At 37.2% G+C, this 10555-nt stretch overlaps 1 protein-coding gene across 1 annotated transcript; it reads right to left on the bottom strand.

The window, feature by feature from the left end:
* Window positions 1-7676: 7676 nt before the first annotated feature.
* Window positions 7677-9860, bottom strand: LOC149834225 (uncharacterized). The gene is made up of 5 exons (XM_090010033.1): window positions 9625-9860; window positions 9292-9404; window positions 9062-9187; window positions 8695-8969; window positions 7677-8580 (listed from the first exon to the last, which is right to left on the bottom strand). The coding sequence occupies exons 1-5, from the start codon at window positions 9740-9742 to the stop codon at window positions 8439-8441; spliced, it is 774 nt and encodes a 257-aa protein (XP_089866159.1). The 5' UTR covers window positions 9743-9860; the 3' UTR covers window positions 7677-8438.
* Between the last annotated feature and the right edge of the window lie 695 nt (window positions 9861-10555).

Below are 10555 nucleotides of genomic sequence, written 5' to 3'. Positions count from 1 at the left end.
CGACAACCAAGTGGTTGTCATTGTTGCTCAGTCGAGGGAGAGAGGGTGGAGACACAGAGGAGACACCCTTTTTTCAGCTTCCTGTAAAAGCCATAGACCGACTCAGTCTAGGTCCGAACTAGACCGAGTCGACCAGATCAGAATCGGTCTGTGTGTGATCTTAGACCAAGACTGGTTGCCTGAGGTCAGACTGACTTAGTTTGGATGCGAACCTAGACCAAGACTGGTTGCTTGAGATCAGACCGAATCGGTCTGAGTGCGATTCAGAGCGAGTCTGGTAAGAATATATATATATATATATATATATATATATATATATATATATATATATATATATATATATATATGTAAAGAGGAATGGTTGTTTTGACCATTCTCAGGAGAATGCTCGACCGTCTTGGTATAGGCTGAACCAGACTGAGTCGGCCCTACCCAAACTGGTTGGGGGTGTGAATCCAGACTGAGTCAAGCTAGACTGAGGACCGACTTGGTCTGGGTTCCGTCTAGACCGAGTCTGGTCAGAGAGGGCCGAGCTTGTCTGGGTTCTATGTGTTGAACTAGATCCAGACCAAACTAGGTTTGGGTTTCATTTTTGTGGATACTGTGAGAGAGTCTGGACCCTCTATCTCAGGTCCAGACCCAGACTAAATTGGGTATGTTCTAGTCTGTGCAAACTGAGACTGAATCTTTGTTTGGATTTAGTTGGTCCAAATCCAGGTTAAACTGGTTCTTGATCCATTTAGCCTAATTGGATCTGAGTTTAGTTTGGACTAAAACCAAACTGAGACTGAATCTGGTCCAGTTTTCACCTGAGTCTGGTCTAGTTATACCAAGCTGAATCTAGATCCAGTCTTCTACCCTGAGAGAGAGAAAGAGAGAGAGAGAGAGAGAGTGAGAGAGAGAGAGAGAGATTGTATCTCTATCTCTGATCCAATTTGAACCAAAACTAGACAGAACTGAGTTGGTTCAGTTTATACCCAACTGAAAGTAGGTCCAGTTTGCTGATCTAAAGAGGGAGAGACAAAGACTGAACTTTTCATTTAGACTAAAACTAGATCGCGTTCAGTCCAGATGGATTGAGTTAGGTTAGATCCACAAGATAGTAAAAAGATTAAAAATACCCTTATGATATGGGATTAGTAAAACAATAATAACTTCTCACCCCGAACTCAGAATTAGTTGAGGTTTGGTTCATTGAAATCGAGAAGCAGAGAGAAATCTGCCCATTCTGATCTCATAACCAAATACACTGCAAAAATTGAGGTTAGACAAAACACCTTCAGACGGGGTAGTTTGGTAATTTTATAGAATATAAGAAATGTGATTTAGTAATTAAATGAGTCCTTGTGTTATATACAAATTCAACTAGTATTATGAGAGACTAGACTGCAAGTTAGAGTTTAGTGCTTGCATTCACGGTAAGGGATATTATAAGCATATCTAGTTAATAATAAATAATACTTTTGTTTGCATGTATGAGATAGTTGCATGAAATTATATATACTTGAGAATGTAGTCTTTACCTTGCATGTTATGTTGCTATATTTTTAAAAATTATGCATCATTGAGAGATAGAATGAATGCATATGAATTAGCTTTCATGCAGAAAATGATTTCATGTTTTTCTGTGCTTCAATATGATATGCACGATTAGAGAAATATTGTATTTTAGACAAAAATACATATTTTGAGCCTAAAAACATACATGTATGAAAATAAATTTGAGTATTTGAGTATTTTCCTTGACTCTCTTTTTTTATTTATGCTTATTGTGAGATTTGAGTTATTTTAGCATGCTAGACTTAACCCCATAAATCTCAAAAAAGACAAAAATTGAAAATAGCTACTTGATGGCCGTTAGAATGACAGGAGCAAGTGTGTGCCACTAATGATTTATTAATGTAGAAACACTACATCGATATAGAAACACTACATCAATGTAGAGATACTACATCTTCTGCATGATTAAATATTTATGAATATCATAACCCTAAGAATATTTTGAGAAACTTACTTGAGATAGAGAGAAAATGAATTTGAGATAATTCACGTGAGAAAACATGAGTTACATAAAATATCTTATCGGGATGTAGTATTAACCACGAACATTAAGGGCAGGTATAGCTCCTCAGTCTGACTCTTCGGCTAGCTACCAGTGGGTCCTCTTTAACTGTACTGCCTAGTAATTTTGGTTCAGATCGTTCTAAGTGGTTCATAGTCTGGTCAACATCATAAAATTGAGGTTTTCTACACGGGTTGTTGTGCCTGTAGGTTATTACTGGTATAACTAATCTAGTACAATAGTTAGCATTAAGTGAATGCTAACTTGTGAGTTTGAGTTAATGAAAGAATTTAAAAGAAACAAACTTGTGTGTTTTGTGATGAAAACTAAACTAAGACAAAGGGCTTAGAGCCTACTACAATTGTAAGTCAGAGTCTTCAGTTGTTTATAATAATTTCTTACTGAGTTTTAGATTCACTCATTTAATAATTACAACTGTAGATTTCAGGAGATCTAGCTGCTTTTATTTATCGGTGTTTGCAGGGCCAGAGAGAATTTTACTTTACTATCTTTATTTATTGAACCTTATGTAAATATGTGCTTTTGAATTGAATGATGTAGCTGATATGACCTTAGTGATGAGATTATGATGTTTTAATTTAAAAAAAAAATTATGCCATATTTTCTTCACACTCACTTTGTACTTTTTTCTCTTAAAAATAATACCCACAAACCCAGGAGTGTTACAGGTTGACTCAACTGCCAAAATTCTTGTTAGTTGCACAAGACACAGAATCAACAGGTTCAGTTTTAGTTTCACTTGGTTCCACTTTAGAAATCGACAGACAACCGTGGTACGTAATGAGACCCAATTCTTAAATTTTTTTCGCACGTCAGGAATCCCTCCTCAACTAGCAAAGTCTTCGGTCATGTGAAATTGCTCAATAGGATTACCATACCTTCTCTTTCATAGCTTATCAATCAAATTTCCTTCCACCAGGACCACACTCACTATTTATTAAGCTTGTCTGTGCTTGTGGAATCAAAGTGGGGAAAATGACATTGTTTTTTGGTCTTTGGTCTTTGACGTCCTTGACAAGTCGATTTGTGCCATTAATTTTTATAAAAGATGGTCATATAAGCAACATTACTTGCCTCCGTTCCTTTAAACTTGCTGCTTTTCTCTCTTAAAACTACGAGGGACACAAGAATGACCATTTCCTCCTCTGTCTTACGTTTCTTTCCTTCTCTTATGTTTTGCGTGCGCTTCTCTCAGATACAAACTACCAAATGCCTTTCATTCATAGGGACTTCCTTCCCATTCCTGCCCACTTCACCCTTCTCATTAATCCTCCAGATCAATACCATATCATGCAATGGAAGTCTCACACAAATTGCTTCCTTTAATCACAAGTTCCCAGATATATTTTTGAACATCTCAGACTCCGAGCATAGAATTGTGTTAAGCCCCCTTTATTCTTAGAGGGAAGAGTTTGTGTGCTACTATCTCAAGCACTACAACAAAGCAGTAGATTAGCGACGACCACATTCCGTCGCTAATCCATCGCTACAACTGTTAGCGACGACGAGGCGACGGTATGCTTATGTCGCGAATTTTTCGACGCTAACTGGCGACAGAATAAATCTGTCGCCAGGTCCGTCGCTAAGTGCGACGGACTAACGAGCGTTGTATTCCATTGCCAATCCGCCGGTACTAAACGGTGACCACGGCTTGACGACGGATTTATGTCCGTCGCTAGGGCATCGCTAGATTTATATGAATAGCGACAGATGGTTCCGTCGCTAATCTGTCGCAAACACGAAAAAAAAATTAAAAAAAAATTATTTGAAAATTAAATACCGAGAACGGTACAATTTATATTTCTTGTACAATTTATATTTCCTGTAAATAAAAAACAAACCACACAAAAAATTCTATATAAAAAGAATCTACAACAAGTAATCGTTCCACCTTAAAATTAACAAGTTTAATTATTTATAATTCAACAATTACAATTAGGAAATATAAAAAAATAGAACTTCTTCAACACAGTTCTTTAATCATCGCCAAGATTTTGTGCGTCTTCTTGTTCATTGCCTTTATCTGTCCCTTCAGCTCCGCTACGTTGATTCTCGCTAGCAGCCTACACAAGAAAAGAACAGTCAGTATTGATAAACAAAATATAATGAAATAAATTACACACTATATGTGATTCTATCATGTGCTCATGTGTGTTCTAAGGCAATAAAAAAACTCTATATGTGATTCTATCATGCTCATATGTGTTCTAAGGCAGGCAAAAAGTTATATATGTGATTTTATCATGCTCATATGTGTGCTAAGGCAGTCAAAAAATTGAATATGTGATTATAGCATGTTCATATGTGTTCTAAGGCAGTTAGAAAAACTCTATATGTGATTCTACCATGCTCAGATGTACTTTAAGGCAGTCAAAAAGCTATATATGTGATTCGATCATGCTCGTATGTGTGCTAAGGCAGTCAAAAATTGAATATGTGATTATAGCATGCTCATATGTGCTCTAAGGCAGGCAAAGCAAAAAGAATTATATGTGATTCTATCATAAATGATATATGTTCTAAGGCAGTAAAAAAACTCTATATGTGATTCTATCATGCTCATATGTGTGCTAAGACAGTCAAAAAACTGAATATGTGATTATAACATGCTCATATGTGTTCTTAGGCAGTTTAAAAACTGAATATGTGATTATAGCATGCTCATATGTGTTCTAAGGCAGTCAAAAAAACTTTATATGTTATTCTATCATGCTCATATGTGTTCTTAGGCAGTCAAAAAACTGCATATGTGATTATAGCATGCTCATATGTGCTCTAAGGCAGGCAAAAAATTTTATATGTGCTTATAGCATGCTCATATGTGCTCTAAGGCAATAAAAAAACTCTATATGTTATTATAGCATGCTCATATGTGCTGAAATCTAATATTAGATATCAAATTTACGGTTTGTGGTTCGATATCTAAGATCCATTGGGCTGAAATCTAATATTAGATATCAAATTTATGGTTTGTGGTTCGATATCTAAGATCCAAATAGAATATCGAAGATCCGAACAAGATATTATAGATACTATATTGAAGATTCAAACACCATATCCGAGATTCCGATTTCGAATAAATAAATAAAATAATAAAAATATCCTTATACCAATTTAAGTACATAAATTTCAAGTTTACTTATCTGGTAAAATTCACGGGTATTACAAGTGTTCTACAGAACCTTACTCTTACAAGACTAGATATCTCCTTTGTATCGCCAAAGCTTGCTAGTTTATTCATAGGCCCACAACCACATTGGTCTGCAGTAAAACGGATCTTCCATTATTTGAAAAACACCATCTCATTTGGATTATATATTCCAAAAATCTAATGACTTTTTTATCTGTGCCATCTAAAATGCAAACTGGGTGGGACGTCCATACCCAGACCGGATAAAAACTACATGAATCAGACTGGGCCATACTCGCTAAAATACTATTTTTTATCACTTTTACATTAAAAATTGTGGGTCTTAATTGAAACTCGGGTCAGGTTGGGTCTGGGTCTGGTATAAATTTTCACAAACTATACATACCCGAATCCATGTATTAATCAGACCTTCGGGTCTGGACCCGGGTCTTATTTATCACCATACTCAGACCCTATAGAGATTGGTTCAGGTCGGCGCATAAACCCGACAGTTGAACATGAGCGTGTATTTTAATTATCACCATATTGAGCATCTTGTGGATCCCTTAGAACATTGATCTGAAAAAACTATGGATCTAGTACCATGTCGGCATCTTGTGGGATCCCTTAGAACATTGATTTGAAAAAACTATGGACCTAGTAGGCATGTAATAAGTAAATACCGCACTACTTCTCCCTGTACCACAGTGTCAGCCCACTAGGTTGCACCATGTCCCAATTATTAAAAATATTACAATAATTGCAAGCGTGTTTATTGATTCGACACCAACAATTGTAGGGGAAAGTTGTTGAAGGTTAGAACGTATAACTAGAACTCTTCAACTCCATATCAGACACCTAGTTTTTTTACTTGTTTTTTTGGATGTCAGGAACCTTACTAAGGAAGCAAGTCACTTAATGAGGCCACCTCCCTACGAAGTAAATCTCGGGTAGTCTGCTGATCCTCATGCCTTACGAGTACTGACCGTTGATTATTTGATTTTAAGATTTCAGTAAGTGCATGTGGCTTCCAACGTTAGTTAACCCATAATGCATGATTTAATGGGATGATATAAACTATAGTAGTTTGTACATATAAATTAATGCATCTTTTTTTTTTTCTTCCGTTGTTTTTCATGAAACTAACCTTACATATGTGATCAACATGTTTTTCTTTGTGAGAATTGGTTCTTAAATCGTCCAATCATGGCACGTAGGCAGGCTTTTATAAGGTTCTAAAAACCAACAGTCCACAGTATGTGATACTTTTTTTGGATAATAAAATCATATTTTTTTCATTGAAAAAACATGGCTCAAAAGCCAATCTATACTATCTTGATCGTGTTAGAATCCTTCTATGTGATTCAATTATATCAAAACAACTGGTACCATGGTGATCTTAAAGGCTTTGTACATACAGATGTTTGTGGCAAATATTGTCTCTATTTTAATTTCCTTTAAATGAAATTAACTTTTTTTCTTCTTCTGTACAGAATGGGAAAACCACCCCTGGAATAAGAGACTGGTTATTAGGTTGGACTTTGCATGCCATACCTATAGTTGCTGTCCCGGCGGTGCAAACCTCAACGCCCTCGGAATGAAACGAACTCTTTACAAACACGGTTCTTCATGAATTGGTGCCGTCGGTGGCACGAATTTGCTTGGTTGGTGGCAATAATGGCGTGGTGTGGTCGGTGGCACGAATGTTGAGGACCTACTCATCAAGCAAATCCATGGGAGCACGGATTGGATAATATGCCAAAAGACGCCTTCACATTCATCCTTGCTGTGTTCATCGCACCACCATAACATCCCCATCACGCTACCAACAACAGCGGCTGTGTTGATTTACAGGATGAACGGTGATTATGCCAAACCACTCAGAAAATGTGTTTTGGCATATTGCTTGGTCTCTTCTCCAATCCATGGGAAGATTAGTTTCATGGCATCATCGATCTTTTTACAAGACAAACATAAGGTCTAAAGTATATATAAAACACCTCATAAAAAGATGAAGCGGTCTTCAATTATCCACCAATTTCATATGGCATAATCCAAAGGAAAATTTTACAGAACACCTTAATTATTTTTATTGAAAATTTGTGCCTTGAGCTCTCTCTCTCTCTCTCTCTCTCTCCATATGCATCTTTTTAAGGATAGGGGATGTGCATCGATGGACATGCTAAACTGTTTTTTTTTTCACAAGATGAGCATGGTGAGCTTGTCAAAAACTGATGGAATTTGTATTTCTGCAAAAGGAGGCTAATCTAAGTAGATATAGTTCTGATTGGACATTTTGGTCAGCCGAACAAGTATAGGTGATCTGGATCCAATGACTTGATGAAGTTCACAACGTCCTGTGACACAGGGACAAGCCATTTTGGCCCTGTATGTAGGGACACGTTCTATGCGACTCGCACACCCATAACACATACAGACAATATCTTATCTTTTTTAACAAAATTTTTATAGTTTTTAATTATATTTTCAATAATAAATGCTTTATATGTTAAAATATCAAAAAAATAATCTTGGTCAATTAAATAAGCAAAAAAGTGTGTGTCCTCATATCCTATTTTTAGAAGATTTACCACAGTTTGTCCTTGGTCTTTTTGACAGAGCAGGTCAAGATCTTTGGGCCAAGATCGGATGCGTGTGGGAACACTCAGCAACTGGGGTCCAGGTAGAATTGAATATTTTGGATTAGAACTTACTATCCACCTGCCAGTCCCATGTGCGCTTTTGTGTGGTGTTGCTAGCTAGGATTTGACGACCACAGGATCTTTTCTCCCATTGGTAGTGATGAGCCAATGCTTTGTATTTTGGTCCAACAATCAATTTCATGCCTTGTAAAGAGAGTCAGCCATCTAATGGCAACTTATTAATAGGTCAACTCTTGAATCTATTTGGGGGTATCATCTTAAATCTGAACAAGATCATGAACTAGAATCATATCTATTATCCAATATTCTGGCATATTTTAGGTGGAAGGAAAGAGACAAAATAATCTCCTGACCCATGAGTGGGTTTGGAAATTCATTTCTGAAACAGTTTGTTGCCACATTTAAAGGTAAGCTGTTTTATCTCCAAAATCTTTTTAAATTCTTTGTTAATTACCAAAAAACAGCAAAGGTGGCAGCGTTACACGATGGGCTTGACTTTTAGGTTGTACTGGAAGGAAGAAGAAAAACTTTTCCACACAAAGGACGGCTTTGTAAAAGGAAATTAAGAAGACACCAATTTGCTCCAGCTTTGAATAATGCCCTCCAAAATCTCCCTTGTGTCCTCAGAAATATCATTGCTGTCTACAAACCTTTTCAACTTCTCTTTGTTTTTCTTAACATCTATACATTCTCCTCCCAAAAACCTGAAAGGAAAAATCATATATTTGTGATTTACCTCAAAATTGAAATATATTGTGCCATTTATATATATTGAAGTATTTTCTGGAAGAAGATGAAATTGTAATCAAAACGCTAACCCGTTGAGTTTGCAGGCAGCATGTGAATCTGCAAACTGCTCTGTGCTTCTTAGATTAAGGCACTCGCATAGCCTAATATGGTATTTCTGCAAATAATATTTCTGATTGGAATTCTCCGCAAGGAAGAACTCTGAAGTGTAACCCGGAAGGGCAACCGTAACTATCCTTCTGTTGACTTTCATCTGCCGTCTTACCTTTGATTTGAGGGCTTCGCTTCTTTGTTCTTGATTCGCGTAAAAGATTGCAGATCGAAGATGTGTTTTCAATCCAAATTGCTGATACCAAGTTCATTTCAAGTCATAAGGATGATCAACAATTGGTGAAGATACAATATACATTATACAGCAGAGAATAGAGAAAGGAATACCAGGAATTCTTTGTCCGTGGGGTCATGTGTATCCCAGAAGACCTCACAGAGAGATGTGAACGAGACAGTTCTCTTATCATACACCACCTTGACAACTTCTGTGTGGCCTGTGTTCACATTAGAGACCTGCAAAGATTTGAACACAGGATTGAAGTCAATATTGAAAGAAGTGATTTTTTTTAATTTTCTCTCTAATCTCTACTTTCTGATTTCAAAATAGAAAACTTTACATTTTGCACTTCTCTGGATGTGGGCTTCCTTAGGGTGCCTCCATAATAACCAGTTGATGTTTGAACAACTCCGTCCACACAACCGAATGCCGCCTCAACTCTCCAAAAGCTTCCTGCGATAATTCACGAAACCAACAGTTATGAGGCTCCCCAGGGTTCGAAAGGGTGCCCACAGAGTTTTACACCACCGAGATGGCGACTGTAGGTACAGCAGGCTAAAACCCAGCGCGACCAGATCTCTGATCCCGGGTGCTGTTTCTCCGTGTAATAAAGAAAAGAAAACAGTTACGACCAACAAAAAATTTTCTGAAGAAAGGCAATGGAAACAATTACCTCCTGCAAACATTGCTTCTTCCAGAAACTCAGATGGGATCTGTAAACAAGAAATGGTAGTTTCCTGATGACCATGATCTGCTTTCCCAGGTTTGTGATGAGATAGCAGCTTGTACATAATAACAAACTGATCAGAGAATCTGAAACTTTTGTTGGTGTTGCCCTTTTGTTTCTATTTTTGTGATTCCCGTCAAGGAAAGCAGTGTCAGAAGTTGCTGAAATTGAGGACACCTTATGCAGGTTTTATAGAGAAAGGCTTGTACTGGTTTACGTGTCTTGACTTTTAGCTTCTTACAGGTGTGAAAGGGGCAATCTTGTGGGTTCTCTCAAGTTATTTTACTACCCTTTTGGTTACAAACAATTATCATTATCCCCCATGGCCGACCTCAGGTTAGCAAAATCTTTGAGCTCTCCCTACACACTAGAGAGCACACCCAGCTTTAACCTTTCAGCAAAGGATACCGGTATCCTTTGAACTCGTGATGTCCTATCAACTTGGTGACGTTCACAAGTCACCCCTAACAGATGAGGGGAGACCCTTGGTTGTACATTTTGGAAAAAATGAATTTTGAATAATTACATTTTGAAGAAACCAGATAGTGCCTAACTTTAACCCCACCAGTGCATAGAAATGGGTGTAATTTTTTTTTTATATAATGGAGGAAAACTGCCAAGTTCACCGAATTCATCGGTATAAAACCCCCAAGCCCTCTTTGCCTACCAAGGAGTGGATGCAGCGTCAGTCTCACGGCAAAAAAACGTGCACCAATGGGTTTCGAACTCATGATGTCTGTCAACTTGGTGATATTCACGAGTACTACCTACCAAATGAGGAAAGCATTGAAGAGCAGAAACAAGCGTACGTGTACTCTTTGTTCATACGTTGAATAAAAGTCATCTTTTGATGATTAAGAAGAAAAGGGTGCTTGAA

Source organism: Nuphar pumila, chromosome 6 (assembly GCF_984573655.1).
Source record: "Nuphar pumila chromosome 6, dmNupPumi1.hap1.1, whole genome shotgun sequence".
Classification (NCBI taxonomy): domain Eukaryota; kingdom Viridiplantae; phylum Streptophyta; class Magnoliopsida; order Nymphaeales; family Nymphaeaceae; genus Nuphar; species Nuphar pumila.
This window is presented reverse-complemented; position numbering and strand designations above follow the sequence as displayed.

Excerpts from the sequence above, each read along its gene's own strand:
- LOC149834225 (XM_090010033.1), bottom strand. The coding sequence starts at position 9,742 with ATGTACAAGCTGCTATCTCATCACAAACCTGGGAAAGCAGATCATGGT. Across the intron at positions 9,405-9,624 it reads AGAAGCAATGTTTGCAGGAG|GAAGCTTTTGGAGAGTTGAG; the intron begins GTAATTGTTTCC and ends GAATTATCGCAG. Across the intron at positions 9,188-9,291 it reads CATCCAGAGAAGTGCAAAAT|GTCTCTAATGTGAACACAGG; the intron begins GTAAAGTTTTCT and ends AAATCTTTGCAG.